This window comes from Hemibagrus wyckioides, linkage group LG18 (genome assembly GCF_019097595.1).
Source record: "Hemibagrus wyckioides isolate EC202008001 linkage group LG18, SWU_Hwy_1.0, whole genome shotgun sequence".
Classification (NCBI taxonomy): Eukaryota; Metazoa; Chordata; class Actinopteri; order Siluriformes; family Bagridae; genus Hemibagrus; species Hemibagrus wyckioides.
In genome coordinates, this window is record NC_080727.1 from 18,042,070 (window position 1) to 18,066,806 (window position 24,737).

General features: G+C 42.1%; 1 protein-coding gene across 2 annotated transcripts; it reads left to right on the top strand.

Moving 5' to 3' along the window:
- Positions 1-24,702, top strand: nsd1b (nuclear receptor binding SET domain protein 1b). 2 transcript variants are annotated; one of them, XM_058415282.1, is made up of 25 exons: positions 1-281; positions 395-579; positions 698-819; positions 1,932-2,616; positions 3,508-3,649; positions 5,219-5,358; positions 5,504-7,391; positions 7,473-7,585; positions 7,669-7,945; positions 10,851-10,951; positions 11,059-11,104; positions 11,882-12,054; positions 12,241-12,348; positions 13,204-13,327; positions 13,419-13,670; positions 14,283-14,462; positions 14,564-14,720; positions 14,833-15,038; positions 15,741-15,853; positions 15,930-16,199; positions 16,279-16,395; positions 16,477-16,618; positions 16,743-16,849; positions 17,694-17,895; positions 19,089-24,702. In XM_058415282.1, exons 4-25 carry the CDS (start codon positions 2,233-2,235, stop codon positions 19,607-19,609), a joined length of 5,763 nt encoding a protein of 1,920 aa, XP_058271265.1. In that variant the 5' UTR covers positions 1-281; positions 395-579; positions 698-819; positions 1,932-2,232; the 3' UTR covers positions 19,610-24,702. The 2 variants fall into 2 exon arrangements, with proteins under 2 accessions (XP_058271265.1, XP_058271266.1); XM_058415283.1 differs by having other exon boundaries at positions 4-281; positions 13,419-13,619.
- Positions 24,703-24,737: the final 35 nt, after the last annotated feature.

Genomic DNA, 24,737 nt, shown 5'->3' on the forward strand with positions numbered 1-24,737 from the left:
GCACTTTTAAAGGTGTATGCCAGTCAAGCGTTTATGTGCGTGTGTGTGTGCGTGAAGAATAAGAAGAAGATGAAGAATAGTAGCAGGTGTGTTTTTGGGAAGTGTTAAAGTAACAAATGTAGCGCAGGACAGCGAGGCTGGAGAGCCGCGACGGATTGGCTGCTCACACACACACACACACGCACACACACACACACACACACACACAGGCAGGGGCTCGAGACACAACCGGGGGCAGGTCGACACGCCGAGGAAACCATCACCGTTTCAATGGAGAAAAAGTAAGAGCTACCGGTAACGTGTTTCTGAATCACGGCACAGAGGAAGGTGTTTATCTCCCCGTGAGTGTGTGTGTCATGGACGTATTTTGCTCTGTTTCTTTGGTTTTGTTTAGAAAGGGGCCGCTAGCCTCCCTGTCAAGAATATGTGCTCAGGTTTCTCGGCCTAGTGCTGCTGCTGCTGTTGCTGCTGCTGCTGCTGGGATTTGCTGAGGTACTCTCACATTTTGGGGGAAAAGGCCATTTTGACTGCAAAAGCGCAGGTATTTTGGTGTCCACCAGCGCAAGCGATATGTGAATGGTAAGTTTTCTGGTGCATTTCCTGAACAACACGGGTTATTATAACGGAATGATTCGCAGGTTGGCCACTGTAAGGGTTTGCATGTGTGTGTGTGTGTGTGTGTGTGTGTGTGAACTAGAGGGACGGTAAAGGATAAACGTCTGTGAGAGAAGAACCTCGCGCGAGCTGCCTGCCCTGTATGATTTCCAAAAAAACGCGCGCGCGTGGGCTCCCGCGCCGCCGTCGTGCGATATCTGTACCGTAAGTGCGTTTAACTTCTTCACTTCCTCTAGAAGATGACAGGCTCGCACTCGTCACTAGAGTGTGTCATACATGTGCGCCTCGGAGCACGCAAGGGCGGCTACACACACACACACACAAACACACACACACACACACAACAGAACGTTCATTCAGCCTTTCAGCAATGTCCATGATGTATATTCATAAACACTTATTATTAAATTCATACTGATTAGCAAAGGTGCACGTGCAGCAATGACACTGGCATGGCTGTGTGTAAAGGAGGTTCACCAGAAACGGTGTGTGGCATTTCTGTTTTGTAACTTTACAGTCCTTCAGCTACAGGTCAATCCTGAGCTCTGGTTACTGTCTGGGTGTAGTTTCGCATGTTCTTCTCGTGTTTGTGGTTTCCTCTGGGTTGTTTGGACTCCTCACACCGACTGAAAACATGATAGATGGATGGGTCTCATGCTACATCCTGTTCTCTGACTATAAAATAAAAACAAACAAACCGTAGAAAATACCTCCTCAACTCGCAATTCCTTGGGATGATCTCCTCCACCCAGAGTTCAGCAAGTGTTGTCAAATCAACATGGCTGCTCAGAGCATCAGGAGTAGACAGAATATGACTTATTTAGTTATAAATGGGTCACCCAGCATGTGCTAGTAGCTCAGGAAGAAGATGCACATCAATCATTACAGTTAGCATGCTAGCCTGATGCTAACATTAGACAAACAGGAAGGCAGCCATGTTTTCCCCTCCGACTTTGTAGTTAGAGTGCCAAGTTTGTACTTCTGAGGTAAGTTGAGTGCAGCATAGCTTACTAGTAGGAGTGACTGAGTGTGTGAATGTGTGTTTAGTACACTGGTGTTCCAGCTTTGTGTATTATCAAGTGGACAGTAAGTACACACACTGCTTTAAAACCCCCCACAAACTATACAGCTCAACACTTATGACATGTAATAATCCTATGTATAACTATGACATACAATAACTATGACATACACATATACGGTAGAAATATATTAGAAAATGGTTAATTAATGTAGTTAGCTGTAGTTAATAAACCGTTATATATTGATTTGTTATATTCGACTATTGTTGATTGAATAAATTGTCTCGTTGTCAGTTGTCTCTGTGGCAAGTAGCCAATTCAGATCCTCAGACCTTCAGCAGTCCTCCAGAAGAACAGAAACTCCTCAGTATCATCACATGGAAACCAACATCACCCATCTGAATCAAGGCACCCGGCCTCGAGCCCAGGCCTCAAGTTTCACTTCTACTAAGGACTACTGACTACCTTAATGTTCCTTTGAAAAGCCTCCAGAGCTTCAGTTAGAACATCCCAGATCTGCTGTACACATTGACAGGATGAGAATGAGTTGACTCCATGGTGCTTTGAGCTTTCTGAATCATCTCGGTTACAAAACATGAACACAGCTTTGCCTGACACGAGAACTGACAATAACGCACACATGTCTCCTCCCAGTCCAGCCTTCAGTCTCGATTCTTCCAGTCCGTTTGCAAATGGCTTACACTTTGAGTCCATTTTGTTTGAGGACGAGGAGGAAGACGACGACACGGGCCCAAGGACTTCTGCTGAAAAGCCGCGTAGCAACCCTGTAAATGATATTTCTACATCCACAAACCTGAAGCAAAGGCTCAACATTTCAGATCGACACCACAGCGTATCTAAAGGCAAACGCAGGACGAAGGCCTGTATGTCAGCACAACAAGATGAAAACCGTGAGGAAGAGTTGGGGGCCGACTGTGATCCGGTTTCTCTGGAGTGTATCCGTGAAGATGTTAAGCCGGCAAGTTATTCTCATTTTAACCTTTGTGTCATTTTTCAGAGAACAATCTCTCAGTCTCAGTCATCCAGTTTTGTTTATCATAAAAACTAAACCTCAAGAGCTTAGAATAAATATTAAATAAATAAATAAATAAATATTAGTAGAGATTGCATTAACAATGTCATGATAAATGGTCCAAAATTCAATGCGAAACTCACACACGTGGCTTGGATAGTTAGCAATCTGTAAGATGACTAGCATGATGGAGTTGATGGTGCAATTAGCATGGTTTGGAAGCTGATCTGTGTGTGCAGATGAGCAGGTGAGAGACACTGGACAGAATAAAGCACTAAAACACTAAAGCTCTGCTGCATCAGTCACTTGAGGTAAAACTGAAGATGGTAAAGATTGATATCTGAGACCTTCACTCTTCTTTCCCTGAATAGTCCCTTAGATAGTTAGCCTGTTTAGTTATTTGTACTACTATCACGGTTTCCTTTGAATTCCCTGTAGCTTAGGTTACTGCTTAATGAAATCATGTTGATCAGAGTCATGAGATTTCAGAAACGGACCTCATTCAAGGTCAGAGTCAGATGTCTCCAAGCCTGTGTTTTTTGTGTCATTGGAAATTATGTAATGCTTTTAAGTAATCTTAAGAAATATTTCACTGAGACTCTCCGTTCAATGCTAATAGAAACTGGAAATTCTTTATAAGACTGTGGAGTTAATTAGTGTCGGTCTGCATGGTGTAGTTTACCTCAGAGACCAAGAATCCTATTATAACAATCTAATAAATACGTTTATAACTAACTGGAGGGGTTTTATTTTAATACAGATTGATATCTGTTAAACTGACAGACAAGGTTTATTTCCTGTATGCTATATTCATTTTAAACTGTTTTCTATAAGCAGATAAAGAAGTCAAAGTCAAAAGCTCATCCACCAGTAAGGTACCAAAAAGGTGAAGTTATATGGGCAAAGTTCAACCGGAGGCCATGGTGGCCGTGTCGCATCTGTGTCAATCCTGCGTTGGAAAAATATCACAGAATAAAAGGTAGGTTCATCTCTGGCAAAGGGGTAAAAACAGCTTTTATCATCAATGATTTGATTGTTTCCTAAAAGCCTGATTCGGAATCCTTACACTGTAGTCATTACAAAATCGTATATAATCAGAAACGCTGCGGTTTAGACGACACATTACGTGTTTTCTGTACTTTGCTGGCTGCCTCTCAGTCAGCTCTCTAGTTCACTGTTCAGGGTGCTGATCAAGGAGTCGGCCATTTTAAGGTCTCTCTCTCTCTCTCTCACTCTCTCTCTTCCTCTCAATCAAACAATCCTTCCAGTGCGCAGGAATGGTCACTCCCTTAAACATCCCACGATGCCCCACAAAAACCAGAGAGCATCCATGCTCAGTATGCTCAAATTAACTTTATTTACAAATCTAAGAAGCTTGTAATCTCTCTTGTAGCTCTCAAATGATTATTGACATACGTCAGCGATTTTTCACTTTATTTGACACACTATATATACACGCTTTGTTTTAAGTGTTTCATTATTTTAAATAAGGGCAGCACGGTGGCTTAGTGGTTAGTACTGTTCCCTCACAGCAAGAAGGTCCTGGGTTCGAGTTTTCTGTGTGGAGTTTGCGTGGGTTTACTCTGGTTACTCCGGTTTCCTCCCACAGTCCAAAAAACATGTAGGTTGATTGGTAATTCTAAATTCCCCGTGAGTGTGTGTTGTTGACTGTCTATATGTGGCCCTGCGATGGACTGGCAACCTGTCCAGGGTGTACCTCTGCCTTTCGCCAAATGTGCGCTGGGATAGGCTCCAGCAAATTCCCGTAACCCTAATTAGGAATAAAGTAGGTATAGAGGATGGATGGATTACTTTAAATAAAGTCAACTAGCTAACCTGGTATCCTGCTTAAAGTGCCATGACAGAAGCATATGTGTTTAAGTGAACACATTGATATGACTTAGTGAGTTGTATCCCGGGCTCCAAGGGTCCTTAGCAGCGTCTGAACTTCGGTATGTGTACGATATACTCATTCATGACCTAGGTAGCAGATTGAGATGCACCATCAGTCTTTAGCAAAGAAATAAAAGATGAACACTACAGTTCAAAAGTTTGGGCTCAAAGAAAACCCCATTTTTATCCATTTCAAAAACATAAAATTGGAGGATTTTTAAAGTCGGACCTACATTGTCGCACAGAGGCCCAGTATCAGCAACTCATCAGTCCTCTGGTTCAATCTCTAATCCAAGTTAATCATTTTATAAGTTTAATTGATTATTAGAAACCCTTTTGTAATTGTGCTAGCAGAGCTGAAAAACAATAAAAGTGCCCTTCTTTAGGTTAGTTCAGTATCTTGAGCATCAGGAGTTGTGGATTTATTTACAGGCTCAAAATGTGACCAGAAAGAAAGAGTTTTCTTTCTTTAATTGGTAAAAACATATCATTCTGTGAACTATTCCCTTCATAGAACAGTGTAAAAAGGAGTGGGAGGCCCCAACTGGTGCTCAATTGGAAAACAAGGAAATTTCCAAGCGATCTCAAACTTTACGGTTGTGTACATGATTGAAATTTTAAGGGGTTTCTTTTTTCCTGTGCTGTGGTTTGTCAGAGGCGAACGATAATCCGTGTCGTCAGTATTACATCATGACATTTGGGGAACCTGAGGAACAGGCCTGGGTCTCTGAGAAAGCCACGCAAAAATTTGAGGGTGAATATCAGTTCTTCAGTCTGCCAGGCCCAAAGAGAGGGGTAAGAGTGGTCTTTTTCTTATATCCTGTTAATGGTTTTTAACTGTAAAATCCATTTTTCTTTTCCCAAATAAAACTTGATGAATCACTATTATAATAACTTTTTTTTTACTATATTTTATGTAACTTTTGTATTTCTCTTATAGTTACCCAAGCGGTTTCTAAACTCTTGGAGCTGTAGTGTTGCTGAGGCTGAGGAATATCTCCTGCATCTTTCCAACATGCCTGGAATTAGGTCGGAATTCACAGACAAGAGCTCAATTGATGAAAAAACAAAAGGTCAAGATGTCAAGGTGTCTAACTCCAGGTTGCTTCTGGGAATTCCTGAAACCCAAGCCAATGGGAACATTTCAAATGAAGACCAAAACTTCACGCTGTTGAAGTCAAAATGCAAAAAGAAGTCAAGGAAGTCCTCAGCGGCCTTTTTTACAAATTATGACACGTTTGTCTGTGAAAAAACCGAGACAGAAGACATAGTGGATAGCCCTTATTCCGACATCGACTCCGTGCCGCAAATCCGACGGTGTCCCAAAGGCAGCGGCCAACCCTCGCTGACCTGCACTAACGATCGACCTGTAAGCAGCCAAAACGATAAAGAAACAAAGAAAAATATCGAGGTCCAGGGTGGTCTGTGGTTCAGCAAAGCGGGCAAAGGACAAACCAGCGGGGTATTTAGTCGTGCAGGAATAAAATCTGTTAATTGCTCCTTTGGTAAGGTATCGTGTAAGATCAAAATCCCAGAGTCGGCAAGTGTGAAGTCCAGAGACAACCAAGTCCCAGGATCTGAACACCAGTCTGTAGAAGCCAAGAAAACTCTTGACAAGAGAGTCGCATGTCTTCCAGCTAGCAGTCGATTGATGACTAGAGCACTGAAAGCGCTGGAAGACGCTCAGCTCCAGCAGCCGTCTAGCCAAGAACTCCAACAAACTATGCCAAGTAGTGAAACCGACAACGACATCACGTCGAAGGAAAAGACCAAAGCAAAATTGACCCGCCAGAAAATTTCAGCGGGACCCGAATTAAAAGCAGACATAAAATCGGACTCAAAAGCGCCTGTAGATCCGTCTGATTTGGAAGACAACGAAGTGGCTGTCAAATCAGAGGAAGAATCTTGTTTGATATCATCTGAACCGGTTGTTTTTAACGCCTCAGAACTGAAACAGGAGAATCAAGCGTCTGAGGCGGTGATGTTTTCTGCGTCGTCTCCATTCCGTGTAAATATACAAGATGGCGAAGACATGAAAGAAATAACGTTTAAGTCGCTGAATACGGAAAAAAACGGAACGTCGACTCCATTTCGTCCAGACGCAAATTATAAATACAGCACGTTTCTGATGCTGTTGAAGGATATACACGACAGTCGAGAAAAAGATGGCCGACCCTTGGTCGTGGAACCATTACCTACAAAAAAGCTCATTAAAGAGGAGCCGTCAGTGATTTCAGAAAAAGATCTAAATAGTCGTTCTGGTCATGTTAAAGACAATAATGACCACTGCATGTTGCCAGGTCTTAAAAAGTGTGGAGTGGGCAAAACGTCTGGTTTGAAATCCAGACAAAACAAAACGAATGCGAAGTTTGGTGCTGAGATGGTCGCGGTTGACGGTTGTGTTGTTCAGCAGTGCAAGAGCATTTCTAAAAAACCTAGCAAAAAAAGTCAACCTGCCTTAAAGAAGAGTCTTAATAACATTTACCTGCCTACCGAGGTGCCGCCAAATCACAGCGTGTGTAACAGGAAGTCAGAGACCTCACAGACCCCGGGGTGCAGACTCCTCAATCAGGACTTGGAGAACCGTTTTTTCGGCAGTGTACCTAAAAAACGCTGGCAGAAGTTTGAACAGGACAACGAAAAGGTGTCGAACTCAAAAATCAAAAGTGACCAAGGACAAACGCTGCCTTCTGAACAGACAAGGCTCGTGGAGCCGGATCCCGGTCCCAACAAGACAAGTTCACCATCTTCCACATTAGCAGCAGAGACCTCCGTAAACCCAGCGAACGTAACACTGAATACCTGTGAGGTTTCTAGTTTCCCCACAGGTAAGACAAGTGCTAGACGACATGTGATTTGATCCTAACAGTTGTGTGTGTTTCTCATGACTCTGAGTTTGTCTTTGCCAGAGAGCAAACGTATCAGAAAGCCTAGCAAAAGACTCATAGAGTGGACAGAAGAATATGATCACATATTTGCCACTAAGAAGAAGGCGAAAAAGCAACCGGATTCCTTGCAGAAGGTCATTTTAGGGTATTTTGTTTAAACATTGTTTTTTTAACTTTGAGATTCTTTCATATACCGAATGTCAATTCTTTTCCCCAGGTTATTAAAAACAGTTCTCTTAATATCACTGAGAAATTCTCAGCTACACAGCAACATCCAGAAGCAATACCATGTGCACCGAACCCCTTACCTGAAATCCAGACTCCTCCCCCTGAAGAGAGGTCTAAGACTCCTCCCATGATTGAAAATGCTCCATGTCAAGAGAGTCAGGTTACGGCTGTAGACACGCTAACTCCGCCTCCAGAAACGGAATCTTCCTTATATGGAGAAAATTGTTTCAAGGAGCAGCTTCTGGTTCAGAATTGTTCCACCACTGGTAAGTCATTATGTTTGTGAAAAAAAAAAAGGAATTCTATTCAAATGTTTGGACAAATTTATGGCAAGAAATGTGCTATATGGCCAAAAGTTTCTGAACACTCGACCATAACACTTTGTCCTAGCTGTCATAAGAAGCTCCGTCTTCTTTTCTGGGAAGCTTTTCACTAGATCCTGGAGCATACAGTATGTGTGTAGATGTGTGTTTATTCAGCTACAACAGCATTGGTGAAATCAGACTCTGATGTTGGGGAGACTCCAGTTCTAGTTCATTCCAGAGGTGTTCAGTGGGGTTGTGTCAGAGTCAGGGCTCTGTGCAGGACACTCCAGTTCTTCCACTTTCTCCAACCTTCACCTCCACACCATGTCTTTATGGATGGAGCTGCTTTGTGCACAGGGGCATTGTCATAGATGCTGGAACAGGGTTTAGGAATCTTAGGGAAGGCCAATGAAGAGAAATTGTAAAGCTCCAGGATCAGGTGTTTATGGGGGATGTGGTAAAAGTGGTTAAGGCGTTAGCTTCGTGATCAGAAGGTTGTGAGTTTGAATCTCAGATTCACCAAGCTGCCATTGTTGGGTTTCTGAGCAAGGCCCTTAACCCCTAATTGCTCAGTTGTATAAATGTTGCAGATGTAATTTGTCACTAGATTTTTGCCATTTAGTGTTCCAATGAGAACATTATCAGACATTTCCAATTGAAGAATAGACTCCTTCAGAGTTGCTCATTTTTTTGCTACTTTATTATGTTACTCATGCCCTAACTAATAAACAGTCAACTGAATATATGGCTTCAGAATCTGTTTGGAAGAGAAAGGAAGAAAACAAAAAGCAGACACTTGTGTACATTCCTGTCTGGATGACCGGTTGCTGAATGGAAAGTCCCAACAGCCAGAGCAGGCCAGACAGAGCTCCTGATCCAATTTGTGGAAGCTCTATGACTGAAAGTCAATCACAAAAAACACTATTTGACACCTGAGAAGTGTGCAGTTCATCATCATGAAGTGTGGCTCGTGGTGCAGCCCTTCCTCAAGGCTCATTATACACTATATTGCCAAAAGTATTCGCTCACCTGCCTTGATTCGCATATGAACTTAAGTGACATCCCATTCCTAATCCATAGGGTTCAATATGACGTCGGTCCACCCTTTGCAGCTATAACAGCTTCAACTCTTCTGGAAAGGCTGTCCACAAGGTTTAGGAGTGTGTTTATGGGAATTTTTGACCATTCTTCCAGAAGCGCATTTGTGAGGTCACACACTGATGTTGGACGAGAAGGCCTGGCTCTCAGTCTCCGCTCTAATTCATCCCAAAGGTGTTCTATCGGGTTGAGGTCAGGACTCAGGCCAGTCAAGTTCCTCCACACCAGACTCTGTCATCCATGTCTTTATGGACCTTGCTTTGTGCACTGGTGCACAGTCATGTTGGAAGAGGAAGGGGCCAGCTCCAAACTGTTCCCACAAAGTTGGGAGCATGGAATTGTCCAAAATGTCTTGGTATGCTGAAGCATTCAGAGTTCCTTTCACTGGAACTAAGGGGCCAAGCCCAGCTCCTGAAAAACAACCCCACACCATAATCCCCCCTCCACCAAACTTTACACTTGGCACAATGCAGTCAGACAAGTACCGTTCTCCTGGCAACCGCCAAACCCAGACTCGTCCATCAGATTGCCAGATGGAGAAGCGCGATTCGTCACTCCAGAGAACGCATCTCCACTGCTGTAGAGTCCAGTGGCAGCGTGCTTTACACCACTGCATCCGACGCTTTGCATTGCACTTGGTGATGTATGGCTTGGATGCAGCTGCTTGGCCATGGAAACCCATTCCATGAAGCTCTCTGCGCACTGTTCTTGAGCTAATCTGAAGGCCACATGAAGTTTGGAGGTCTGTAGCGATTGACTCTGCAGAAAGTTGGCGACCTCTTCGCACTATACGCCTCAGCATCCGCTGACCCCGCTCCGTCAGTTTACGTGGCCTACCACTTCGTGGCTGAGTTGCTGTCGTTCCCAAACACTTCCACGTTCTTATAATACAGCTGACAGTTGACTGTGGAATATTTAGGAGCGAGGAAATTTCACGACTGGATTTGTTGCACAGGTGGCATCCTATCACAGTTCCACGCTGGAATTCACTGAGCTCCTGAGAGCGACCCATTCTTTCACAAATGTTTGTAAAAACAGTCTGCATGCCTAGGTGCTTGATTTTATACACCTGTGACCATGGAAGTGATTGGAACACCTGATTCTGATTATTTGGATGGGTGAGCGAATACTTTTGGCCATATAGCGTATATATAACAATGATATAACGTTGTGAAAGCTTTCTCTTTCTGGCAACTACAGTAGTAAAACTGGGAATGCTGCAACTTTGGGCAATTCACACCCTCCTTAAAATAAAGTCTTGATTATCTGAGTGAATCTAATCCTCAGAAGAGAACAAGATCAGGGAGTTAATCTGAGCCTCAGTAGAGAATATTACCAGAATGATGAGCGAATGTTATCCTGAGTTTAGAACTACCTCAGGACTTCATCAGAAGTCTTGCTGGATATTATTGTCTGGTAAGGTACATCATCAGGATGTGTTACAAAACCTTGTGATGACTTTGGACACAACTGTAATCAACAAAGAAATGTCTGATGGTCCATAGCAACAGAAAGTTGGCTGGAGATCCATCTCCATCTGAACATCTAGGTCACTCAAGTTGATTGCCAGAGGGCAAGCATGACCAAGTAGGGACCTTTTTTATAGGTTGTACACAATAAGTCATAGTCATGATATCATTATTAATACAGGTAACTGGGAATCTTGGAAGAAAAAGAAAGCAAAAGTAATTGACTGGAGTCAAAAAAGGCTTTTTTCCTATCTATTTTTTGAGTTATAAAGGTCAAAAAACTCTTTGGTGTTATTTAGGTGATGCCATCTGTTTAAGTGCAAAGAGGCAAAGGAAGCCCACCAAGAAAATTCTAGAGAGTTCAATCGAAGCTGAACCGATTCCGACGCCGAAAAAGAAGGTTTGTGTGATTTTGACGATTTCATTACATTAGACTAGTTTTACTGATATTCATCCTCGACTCAGGAGACGAATCAATCTGATTAATCTAATCTAATTGCCTGCTAGGTGAAATCCCAGAGGAACAGTTCAATAGGACATGCTGCTTATTCAGGTTGGTCAGTCAATTTTTAGGGGGCCAAGCACCAATGGTGTGTAGGTATCCTATTGTTATTCTACCTTTTCTTCATCTTCTTTTGGCAAGGTTGTCTATTTCAGCCCATTGAACCATCTACTGAAAAGTTATGAAGTTTGGCACACTGATTTTGGAGGGTCTAAGAAACATTTCAACCAAATTTGGGCCAAGTGCTGCCAATGCTTTAACGCCACCATCTGGTTAAATTTGGTTCTAATTTGTTCTCAGTCATAATTTTTAAATAGAGTGTCCAAAATTTAAAAGCCAGACATCCCTGAAGTACCTGAATTTGGTCAAGTTCAACACACCATCAATGTGATTTTTCTACGTCTTGGATTGAAATTTTTTTCTATTCTTCCAACAAATCTTGTCCAATCATCAACCAGATTTGGCACATGCCATGTTCAGAGGAAGTCTCACATAAGACATCAGAACAATTTTAAACACTCCAAATGGTTTGTCCGTGATGGCCCAATGAATCTGACAGCAAAACCACCAAACAGAAAAGCCTTAGATACGAAATATATGCCCTAAAAAATCTTCAGAATTTTTTTGCCAGCTACAACTATAATAAATGCTGATGTATGTTGACATAAATATATGTCCTACAGCATATTTAACAAGTGTTTATTGCACACATAATATGTAAATATTCCATAATTACACACTCTCCTGCTCTTATTTTTAAAGGATTGCGAAAGCAAATCGCAACTCTGGGTTTCATCAGACTGCATCTTTTATGTCATCCAAATGCAGGCTTAGGACAATCGAAAAGTAAGAGCAAGCAGCCTGCTGTATTCACTCCTGAAGAGAGTGTCCCAGTTTCGGAGAGTACAAAGAAGGAGGCCGAGATCCCTCCTGCGAACCCTGACACACTTAACCCTGAGACGACCAAACACAAGGACGGCAAATACACTCCGGAATCTGAGGTCAGTCCAGGTCTCCATGTGTTTAAAAGCCCGTCTCATGAAGTATCTGGGAAATGATATTATGGCTAATGCAAGGCTCGGATCGTAAATGTTTCTGTAAAGGTTCAATTTACCATTAATAACAGTGAATTCATTAAACACTGCTTAATTGTACCACACGCTAAAATATTTTCTGTTCTTATTCAGATATTTGACCCCGGTGATGACTGCCCTGAGATGAAAAGTGAATCTACAGACAACAGACTGTCAGTGGAGAAAGGGAGTGGGGTTGTACTAAAAGACAATGTTTGTCAGGTCAGTTTTTCTTTTTTGTGAACATGGATGCATCAGTAGTAACAAAACAAAATCATATTCACAGGTTGTGACACTTGACTTATGCTCTTACTTTACTCTCTAGCAAACACTATAATTGTTGGGCAGGTGAGACACCACACAGCCAATACTGTTAACTAGGGTTGCCAGGTATCAAGACCTGAGAGAAAAAAGAAAAAAGAATTTCCTCAGCTGTCATGTGGAAAACAAGGCCACACATCCTTTGCAATTTTTTAAATATGTCTTAAAATAGAAATGGTACTGTACATCATAGAAACACAACCTTGGCAACCCTAGAATGAACTGTCCTCTCCTCTGCTTCAGCTCATGTAATGAAATATTCAGAGAGCTAGCGTGGGGCAGCGTGATTTCTGCCCCCAGTTGGTCTCCAATAACGCTTGTTGCAGTTCCCATTTTTGACAACTAGGTGCAATAATAACTCACTGGAGCTAAACGCAAGCAGAGCAACATTTTCTAAAATCTAACAGGACTATTATTTTTTATGTTATATTAATCATTATTATTTCAGTAGAATATAGAATTTATGGGGTTCAAAAAAAGTCTATCAAGGACTTTATGAAGATAAAGTTTGAACAAATTTGAAACATAGCGCAAACATAAATGTTTTTATTTTATTGTGCTGTTCCAGAGGCTTTGGCATTCGATTCATTTCCTATAATAGTTCAGACCCTCCAGGATCTGCAAACATAAAAGCACAAAAAAGCATCACAAATTTTCAGCACAGTGAAATCCTGAAGGGACTCGATAGCTAATTCTAGCCTTTTTTTGCTGCATTAAACTGAGGCGCTCGTGAACGCTGTGTGTGTGTTTGTGTAGGTTTGTGAGAAGCAGGGAGATCTGCTGCTGTGTGAAGGTCAATGCTGCAGAACGTTCCACCCTCAGTGCGTCGACCTGACCGAGCCACAGAGCAGGAAGTTTCTGTGTCAGGAGTGCACCTCTGGTGAGTGTCGGCACACACGCACAGACACTTCAGCACAATGGTGACTTCTTTGTACATGATACTTGAACTGAGCGATGTGTTTGAATTCCAGGCGTCCACGAATGCTTCATGTGTAAGAAGCTGGGAGGCGACGTGAGGCGCTGCATGGTTCCTGCCTGCGGGAAGTTCTACCATGGAGAGTGTGTAGCCAGCCACACCCTCACGGTGCCTTTAAACCGAGGCTTCCGCTGCTCGCTCCATGCTTGTCTCGCCTGCTTCATCACCAACCCAAACAACCCCTCCGTTTTTAAAGGTCCTCGTCTTTCAGTCATGCAAATGAACATCAGGAACTACTGCAGCTACGGTAGCTAGAATTCAAATAATTATGAAGGTCACGATGGTCCAGTGAGCCACCAGGGATCCATGACACAGTTTTTATTATTATTATTATTATTATTATTATTATTATTATTATTATTATATATTACTAATTCATATAAATTATTTTATCAATTTAATATCAATTTTGCTTGAAATTTAAAATCATTTTAAAATCATTAAAATAAAATGTACATAAAATTTTAAAATTATTTCAGCTTTAATCAGTCTAAAACAACCATATTAACACACTGTGTGTTCAATTAATTAATTAATAAGTAATTAATAATACTGTAAGTAAGTAAATAATGCTTCAGTAAATAAATAAGTGAATCAGTAAGTAAATAAATAATGTAAGCATAATGTAAAAAGTAATATAAAAAGTAAGCTGAACAATATAAAAAATAAGTAAGTAAATAAAAATTTAAATAAAAAAACAAGGTATAACAAGGTAATAAAAAAATAAGGTATTCATTATTAAGTTTTAATAGTCATTAAATTTTAATAATCTTAATAATAGTATATAATGTGAATAATAATTATATGTCTATATATTAAGCATGTGCTAATGACTGTCCTGTGTTCTGCACCTGCACAGGTCGACTGATCCACTGTGTAAGATGCCCCGTTGCGTACCACGCAAGTGATTACTGCATCCCTGCTGGCAGCATCATCTTGTCCACTAACACCATTGTCTGTCCCAACCACTTCACGCCAAGGAAGGGCTGCCGCAATCACGAACACGTCAACGTCAGCTGGTGCTTCGTTTGCTCGGAAGGTCAGTCGCCATGGCTTTAACCTTGTCTGAAGTCACGCTTTGGTAAGGATGCTGCTGTTCCTGCCGATTACAGCCTTCTGTCTGGGATTTTTGTTACTCAGGAGGCAGCCTGCTCTGTTGTGAGTCCTGTCCGGCGGCTTTCCACCGCGAGTGTCTGCACATCGACATGCCCGAGGGGAGCTGGTTCTGTAACGACTGTCGTGCCGGGAAGAAACCACACTACAAAGAAGTGGTGTGGGTAAAAGTGGGTCGATACAGGTCAGCACAGGCTCCGACAAAACTCCACCCTTTTTTAAATACGCTACGTAATCAGTGTTTTTTATATTCTTTGCATTAATAATAAAGTGAAGTTCATTATGTGATCTGTCAGATGGTGGCCTGCTGAAGTTAGCAACCCAAAGGACATTCCAGAAAACATCCTGCGGATGAGGCACGACGTCGGAGAGTTTCCGGTCCATTTCTTTGGTTCCAACGACTACCTGTGGACCTACCAGGCTCGGGTCTTTCCGTACATGGAAGGAGACGCCAACAGTAAAGAAAAAATGGGAAAAGGGGTGGACTCCGTTTATAGGAAAGGTATTATTAATACATCATTACTACATGAAGTCAATTCACTAATTTAAAACGATTCTTATTTCTCGTTTAGAGCTTATAGTAAGCAAAGTGGTCAATCAATTCAATTAGATTTCATTCTTTTGATTCCTTTTTGGTGCAGAAGAATATTGTACTTAAGGGACAATATGGGAATTGTGGCAAAATCTTTATTTCCAGGTTTCATTCTGATAAATGTATAGGAAAAGTTGCAAAAGTTAGCTTTAGGTGTGAGGATAGCATTCCTATAACACTTCAAGCTTTTTTTATTTCTAATTGTTTAACCTATGAACAGAATGTAATGGGTTGTGATATACCAATAGATATTCATTTGATTGGATGTTTTAAAACAAACTTGTATACTAAAGTGTATCAGTGTCATGGCTCCAGAATCGATGTTCATGTAGGTTTCATCCGGGTTCTCCGGTTTCTTTCATCTTCCCAGAAACATGCCAGAAGGTGGCTTGGTTGAGATAAATGACTGTGAATGTCATTTGTCACTTGAGGCGTGAATGTGTTTGTGATTGTTATCTGTGATTGACTGGACTGGTGTTTAATAAATTACCGCCTCATTCCTCCTGTTCTTGCTGAAAATGAATGAATGAAAAGAGTTGTGACTTCAGAGGATGGAAGGTTTAAGGTTTTGTCCTTAAAAAGGTGTCATTTAGATTTTTACTGGTTTTCCAGCTTTGGATGAGGCTGCGGAACGATTCCGAGAACTGCAGGCAGAGAAGGAACTCCGGCAGCTCCAGGAGGACAGAAGAAATGACAAGAAGCCTCCTCCTTACAAACACATTAAGGTATAGCATCATTATTACACTTTCACACATTCCGAGCTGAAGCACTTCATCACACACTCCGTAACTGTCCCAACAGGTGAACCGACCGATCGGCAAAGTGCAGATCATTACAGCCGATTTGTCCGAGATCCCACGCTGCAACTGCAAAGCCACGGATGAGAACCCCTGCGGCATGGACTCGGAGTGCATCAACCGCATGCTGCTGTACGAATGCCACCCACAGGTCTGCCCAGCGGGGGAGAAGTGCCAGAACCAGTGCTTCACCAAGCGGCAGTACTCGCAGGTGGAAATCTTCAGGACATTGTCCCGAGGCTGGGGCTTGCGCTGCTGTCACGACATCAAGAAGGTAACTGTAGGAATGAACGCCTCGCTTCAGTTCCTTCAGGCGACTTTCAATCGAAGTCTAACACTCTGTTTGTCCTCAGGGCGCGTTCGTAAGCGAGTACGTCGGCGAGGTGATCGACGAGGAGGAATGCCGGGCTCGGATCAAGCGGGCACAGGAAAACGACATCGGGAATTTCTACTTGCTCACACTAGACAAGGTGACACGTCTTAATAAAGCTATATCCACATGTTTAAGAAAAATAAGAGCTGCACTCTCATCTCAAATATTGTCCTGCTAGGACCGCATCATCGACGCCGGACCTAAAGGAAACCAGGCCCGGTTCATGAACCATAGCTGCCAGCCAAACTGCGAGACTCAGAAATGGACCGTGAACGGAGACACCCGAGTTGGACTGTTTGCACTGGTGGACATTGTTGCTGGTAAGAAGTGTGCACTTTCTTTGTGGTTTAAGATTTAGTAAAATACAAGAAGCGTTCCTTATCAAAACTTTACCTAATTATTTGTCTGTAAATATTCACTGTCATGCGTGTATGTTCTCTAAAGGCACCGAGCTGACCTTCAACTATAACCTGGAGTGTCTGGGCAACGGGAAGACTGTGTGTAAATGCGGGGCACCAAACTGCAGTGGCTTTCTAGGTGTAAGACCAAAGGTATAAGAACAAACAGGCTATTGAACTGTTTTAGACATTCAAACAGCACTAGGTACAATACTAGAACTTTTAATAATGATACTGAGTTCAGTTTAACACAGAAACTAGGAGATTTAAGCTAATACTAAAGCTAAGCTAATATTTAAGTGAAGACTTAAGCTAAAATTAAATTTAAGCTTATACCAAAGCTAAGATTTAAATGAAGAGTTATGCTTATACTAAATCTAAGCTAAGATTTAAACTAATACTAAAGCTAAGCTAAGATTTAAGTGAAGATTTAAGCTAATACTAAAGCTAAGCTAAGATTTAAGCTTATACTAAAGCGAAGCTAAGATTAAATTGAAGATTCAAGCTAATACTAAAGCTAAGCTAAGATTAAATTCAAAGATTCAAGCTAATACTAAAGGTAAGCTACGATTAAAGCTAATACAAATGCTAAGCTATGATTTAAGCTAATACTAAAGCTAAGCTTGGATTTAAGCTAATACTAAAGCTAGGCTAAGATTTGAGCGAAGATTTAAGCTAATACTAAAACTAAATTAAGATTTAAGTGAAAATGTAAGCTAAAATTAAAGCTTAACTAAGATGTAAACTAATACTAAAGCTAAACTAAGATTTAAGGTAATACTAAAGCTAAACTAAGATTTAAGGTAATACTAAAGCTAAGCTAAGATTTAAGGTAATACTAAAGCTAAGCTAAGATTTAAGCTCCAGCATGTGGTTGGTGATAGAGTATAAGTCAGTAATCAGTAAAGAAGCGCTGTTTACGACTGTTGTGTTGATTTGAGGTCACGTGTTTCAACACATTAGCACGTTTCTGAGTGTCATTGTGACGTCGTCTCAGAATAACCCCCCGGCAGACGATAAGAACCGTAAGATGAAGAGGAAAGGTCAGGCCAAGCGCAAGTCTCAGCAAGAGCTGACCAAGGAGCGAGAAGACGAGTGCTTCAGCTGCGGAGACAGTGGACAGATGGTGTCGTGTAAGAGACCCGGGTGTCCGAAGGTCTACCATGCAGACTGTCTCAACCTGACCAAAAGACCTGCAGGTCAGTGACGAATTCATACACAGTGGCCTTCAGGCATCTGTATTATTATTAAAGTATCTTTGTATTAGTGATGCCACCATAATATTTCATCCAAAAATATATTATTTAAAAAATTCATAAAGAAAGAGACAACAAAAATTAAATACGCCTATGACAGTCGACTGGCCTGCACAGAGTCCTGACCCCGACCCGATAGAACAGCACTGGGATGAATTAGAGCAGAGACTGGGAGCCAGGCCTGCTTGTCCAACATCAGTGCCTGACCTCACAAATGCGCTTCTAGAGGAATGGTCAAAATTTCCCATAAACACACTCCTAAACCTTGTGGAAAGCCTTCCCAGAAGAGTTGACGCTGTTATAGCTGCAAACAACTCTGACAACTCCATATTACATTTATGTGCATGTAAAGACAGTTTTGGCCTGACTCGCAGTCTCCGCACTAATTCATCCCAAAGGTGTTCTATGGGGTTGAGGTCAGGACTCTGTGCAGGACAGTCAAGTTCCTCCTCGCCAAACTCTCTCATCCATGTCTTTATGGACTTTGCTTTGTGCACTGGTGCGCAGTCATGTTGGAACAGGAAGGGGTCATCCCCAAACTATTCCCACAAAGTTGGAAGCATGAAATTGTCCAGAATGTCTTGGTATGCTGAAGCATTAAGAGTTCCTTTCACTGGAACTAAGGGGCCGAGCCCAACCCATGAAAAAATACACCTGAATTTGATGATTTGAAGGGGTGTCCCAAAACTTTTGGCAGTATAGTATATGTATCGATGTATTATTATAATGTTATTTTAATTCATTCTAATGATAAGTAAATGTATATTGATTAAATGCTCTTTGTTCTCTCTGTGCTTGCTCTCGCTGCTCTCAGTGCAGTTTCAGTAAAAGCTACACCTTTTGCGTTAACGTTTTTGCCTAGCGATATGTTTCATTGCCTGGCTTTAGTGACTGATATACTTTTAAAACATTGTTGACTAGTCATCTTTTCCAGAGTCAAGGCAAAAACTCGAATTAACAGCTTCACACTGGCTTCACGCAGTGATTTAGTAATTATTGGAATTAGCAGATTTTTCTGTTAAAGTGGCCAAAGAGTGTATTTGTATATCTGAAAAGCTGTTTTGGGTGTGTTTTTTTGCGTTTATGATATTGTAGAGCAAGTCTATAATGTTGGTGTTGTGTGTGTGTGTGTGTAGGACGATGGGAATGTCCTTGGCACCAGTGTGACCTTTGTGGTCAGGAATCTGCCTCGTTCTGTGAGATGTGCCCCAGTTCCTACTGCGTGGAGCATCGTGACGGCATGCTCTTCATCTCCAAGCTGGACGGCCGTCTGTCTTGCAGCGAACACGACCCGTGCGGACCCGAGCCTCTAGAACCGGGCGAGATCCGCGAATTCGTCCCGGAACACGCCAATGCCTACCCGGTGAAACCTGTACCGCTTTATCAAACCCCAGCATGTCAAAGCAGTCCTCCTGCTCAATCCTCCGACACTTTACTGATGTCCTCCAGCCCTCCTTCCAGTCCGTCACTCGCAATCGCTTTCAGCAGCGCGTACTCACCCGTATCTTCCTGTGGGGAAGAAGACACCTCTGCGGACCAGGACGAGGACGCGGACGCGGAGGAGGATGGTGCGAGAATCATTATAGACGACACTGAAGAAGGCAGTCAGTCAGAAACTCGGTATAAACGGGGTCTGAAAGTCACGCTGAGCGTATGAATTTCTACAGACCTGAAAACAACTGATGTAGAACATCACTCCAGATTTCACTTCACTACAGAAACGTAGAACACAACCAGCCGTAGCGGGAAGAAGTCATCGCCGGTGGAATTCAACGCTGCTTAACAGGAATAGAATAATCAACCCTGATGGATTGAGTCAGTTTTTTTTTTTTTTATTCTGTACATTTTGACCTTTGCACAGTTTTCGCAGTTCGCTTTTAGACGTGCGAAGCATGAAACTGACGAACTCGTTACTTTAAAACGTGCTATGTTTGGAAGATGCTTTGGGACAAAAGGCAACAACAAATTCACTTTTGTTTCTCGTGAAAACGTTTTTGCACTCACCACTTTTCTATCTTGTCAGCATGAGCCCTGGTTGGCCGGCATAGAGCGAAAAATTAACCCAAATTCCCGTTTCTGTGCCTGAACCACGGCACGGTCGCTGTCCCGAAAGCAATCCAAGGCGTGGTCTGCACTTACCACTTTAAAAACCACTTTTAAAAAAAGAGTCAGATTATTTACGATACTTGCCCCTTCCACAGAAAAGACACTTATTCTTTATTTATTTCCCTCTAAGATAAATCCTTCAGTGTCCTCGAGGTCAGGTTTTGCACATTTTGACCGCACACAAATTGTCAAAGAGATCAAAAAAAATCAAAAAGATTCTTAAGTACAGAACTGAAGGGGGGGTGGGGGGGGGTTGTGCACCACCGACGCTGGAGATGCTAAGCAAGATAGTCTCAGACATAATGCCTTATAAATGTCTTCTCGTACCGAAACGGATCACCGGTTGAGTTTAAAGTGCTCATTTCTTTTTTAACACACTACATTAAGAAATTTGGTCTAGTGTCTGAATCAGTTCCGCAGTATTGTGTTGTTTTTGTGGTCTCATAATTGCTGGCCCTGTGTTTCAGTCGAGGCAGTGGTTTGCACTCCTGAGATAAACACTGTAGTGCTCTGAAGGCAGCGTGAACTCCAATATCCCTTTTATTCCGGAAAACAAAGGAAAAGTCCACCCTGAAACACATTACATGTGTTCACACTGAAAGATTTCTCATGCCCCCTGTGATGGACTGGCGACCTGTCCAGGGTGTACCCCTGCCTTTCACCCAATGTGTGCTGGGATAGGCTCCAGCAGATCTCCGTCACCCTAATTAGGAATAAAGCGGTTATAGAAAATGGATGGATGGATTTCTCATGCCTTTTAGCTATTGTTGGTTTCCTGTGAGCAGTTTAGTGCTTCATTTTGATTTCCAGTGCAATAATGAAAGGAGATGGAAAAACAGCGTAGAAATCTCGCACATAACTCGATAACATAACGGTCATTGACATAACGGTCAAGTTTCACTGCTAGCTCTTAGAAATAAGAGCTTATTTTCTTGCCGTTTTCTCCATGGATTGATTTGTGAGAAATCCTGTCATGGGGACATGTTGGTGCAACCACCAGCATCCCAGAATGCAGTGCAGCAATACCCAGCTAGCTGGAGAAATTGAAGACATTTAAATTTACAAAAGCTTCGAAACCTCTGTCAGTGAATACATCAATACTGGGTCACTCGGGCATAAACTGAAGATACCATGAGTCTAAAACTGTTGTGACTCTTTTGTATTGGTAAACAAACGCTAGTTTAGTTTAGTTGACTCAAGCTGCTTGGACATTTAGGGGACGTTCATTCGCCCACTTAGCTGGCAGAACAGAGAAGAGTCTTGATGCATACTTACCTTGTATTGTGAGAGATGGTGGGACCAGTGGAGCAGTGAGCGTTATGGCACAGACACCTGGTATTAGCATGAAATTTGAAGCTTTAGAATCTTCTCTGTGTGAGTTAGGGTTAGGGTTAGTGTACAGATGTGGAGGTGAGAGCACAAGACAGACTGAAGTAGTAAAGTGCTGCTGCATCGCTCTCTTTAGATGAAGCAACTGTCAAACGGCATGGGTACACTGCTAACAAGTGAAAATAGAACATGATGAAAATGAATAAGCCGGTGGTTCAGGGTGGATTTTTTTTTATTTTCCTGGCTTCATGTTCCGCTATATTCTGAAATATAAATGCATAATTACTAATCAAGTCACGGCTATCTTAATCAGGGAGTCTGGGGCTTCTTTTTAGAGCTGAACTGAACTGTAATATCCACTTAACCACCACTTTATTAGGAACACCACACTAATACTCCTGCTTTGCTTTCAGAACAAGGTGCTGGGGAAATTTCCCTTTGATATTTTTGCTTCATGGTGAAATCATCTATGATTTGCACATTAATGCTGCTAATCTCTCGTTCTACCATGTGACTGAGGAGGACTCTGAACTCATTGTTTAATTGAACCCATGACAAGGTGCATCATCGGGACAGAAGTGTAGACCTCAAAAGTGGTGGCCATAAAGGGATACACATGGTCAGCAACAGTACTTGCTTGGTATTAAGGAGCATCGATGGGTACCAAGTAACCATTACACACCTTTACAACTTTACACTACCACCACCAGCATGAACTGGTGTCACAATTCAACAGCAGACCCTCTGGTCCTGCAGCAGAAATCGATTGTCATCAGATGAGGTGATGGTTTTACAATCTTCCAATCAGCTGTCCAGATTTGTGAGCCTGTGCTCAACGTCTGGCACCAACAACACTATCAAAGTCATGGCAATCATTAACCCAAGACTCTGTCTGGAGGAGACAACTTGATTCTGCTGCCACATGATTGGCAGGGATACAGGTGTTCCTAATAAAGTGGTCAGTGAGAGTATATTGGTAAATATTTATATTATGAGCACCATACAGAGTGCTGATCTTATGGTGAAGATTGGATTAGATATGTATGATTCATCACTTGGCTTGACTGTGGTTTTCATCGTTTTTTTTTTTTTTTACTTCTGTGGTCCAATGCGCACAAGGTGTTTGGATTCAACGTCCCACTGCTGAAACATTTTAGAAGAACTCGTACTTGTGCTTCTGTAGTTTTGCACTGGAGGCTAATGGACCACCAGCTCGCATTGTGCAGACTGATCTCAAAATGTCAAGAAAATAATCTAAAAAATCCTAAGACAAGGAAGCGAATGCAGGCTGCAATCATAACTCAATATAGATAGCTGCAAGCAGTGATTTAGGGGGCCAAGCACTTTTTCGCTCCACCCTTCCTTAGTGGCGGAGGAAGACCAGAAGCCAACCGGACAATCAGCATTTACTCCCAAGGAGATCTTTTAAATTAAACGCAAAGCAGGAAAAGATTATATCCTCACTTCCAGTTTTCGGAGCCCTCTCAAAGTGCAAATGAAGAATTTCTTCATTTTAGCTCATGCTGCTAAATGTGTCAAAGTTTGTTGTCAATATGCAAAAGTCTCATGATGCTCTGAAACAAATTTCATGATTGTCATGCAGAATTTGTAGAAGAGAAAAAAAAGTTTTCACTTATTGTCAATTTCAAAACTTGAAACCTGCTGAACATGAATTCTCTTCCCGCGCTTTAGTGCTTGGCCCCCTAACCATCACGAAATGATTCGTCTCCCTGCCTTCCGTCCCTTATTTATTTCATTCACTACAAGAAAACTAGCGTCAACCATTTTAAACTCTCATATCAAGTTTTATTCTGATTTATGCTGACACATAAGCAGCAGTTTTACTCAAGTCCCCGTCAACTGCTCAGTCCTGTCCATGGCCAGGTGGTTAGCATTGGCTTCCACGTTAGCATTTAGAGCACGTGTCACTACTTGATCCGTACCGGAAACACTCCTTGTCTGAAGTTTGACGGAAATGATTTACGGCAGTTAATTTATCAGGCACTTATTTATAATACTGTTGTTATAATACTACTACTACTAATAATATACATAGAACAAACAAAACAAGGCACAGGACAAGTACACTATAGTGTTTATAGGATACCGCATGATCATGAACAAATCAAGCAACAAAGAAAGAAGAAGAAAAGAATTAATACAAAAAAAAGGGGGGGGGGTCAGGGGGCTAGATGGTGGCTTAGTGGTTAGCACTGTTGCCTCACAGCAAGAAGGTCCTAGGTTTGAACAGGAAGGGGCCTTTCTGTTTCTGGGTTTACTCTGGGTACGCCGGTTTCCTCCCATAGTCCAAATACATGTACATTAGGTTGATTGGTAATTCTAAATTGCCCATAGGTGTGAGTGTGAGTGTGTGTGGTTGTCTGTCTATATGTGTGGCCCTGTGATGGACTGGTGACCTGTCCAGGGTGTACCCCTGCCTTTCGCCCATTGTGTACTGGGATAGACTCCAGCAGATACCTGTGACCCTAATTAGGGATAAGAAGTTTTATTCCAATTTTTTTATGCATATGCTTTACTGAAAGGAGAACATTATTTTCTAGAAAGGTCTGGTCTTTAGGGTTTTACATTTGTGAATAAAGAACTTCCCGAGTAATAAAATGACATTTACAAGAAAGTCAGCTTTATCAGGCATACTACTAATAATGTTGTGTTATCGGCAGCAATGGTGTGTATGCGCAGAACAAAACCAGAGTCTCCGCACAATCGTGTTTCCGGTCCGGATCGAGTAGTGATAGTACGTGCTATGCTATATGAACCGAGATGTAAAAGATGCAGTTTGAACACCGAACATGACTAAATGACTATCTTGTAGGGTGAAAGTTTTGCACCACCTGCTGGTAGAACACAAACCACACCCAAAATGTGACCAAAATCCTTACCATTTCCCAGCACATGTCCTGCTGTTGGTTTACGGAGGTTTCAGAAAGTGGCTCATCCCGATCGATGAACAGGAACAAAATGGCTGATTCGTTGTGTAAATTTGTACAGTAATGCTCTATATTAAAGTGACAACACAAGCAGGATCCTGGAGCTCGCTACATGGTTGGTGTACAAGTCACTGCAGAAATTTTTACCGTAACCATTTATAGTTTTTCTACTCTTAACCGGGGCGAAGAGTCTTAACCGAGCCGAACGCCTCGCTTTGCATGTCTTGCTCTCTTGTAGCTACCACTTGCAAACGTGCAAAAGCGTAGAGATGTAGCGCAGAGATGCTAATCCAATGGTCGAGTGTAGTTGCGCTTTAAAAATGATCGTCGCACTGCTTTGGATCTGAATGTTAGTAACTTGTACACTGTAACTCCTGTGTAAAACGACAGCTTGCTTATTAG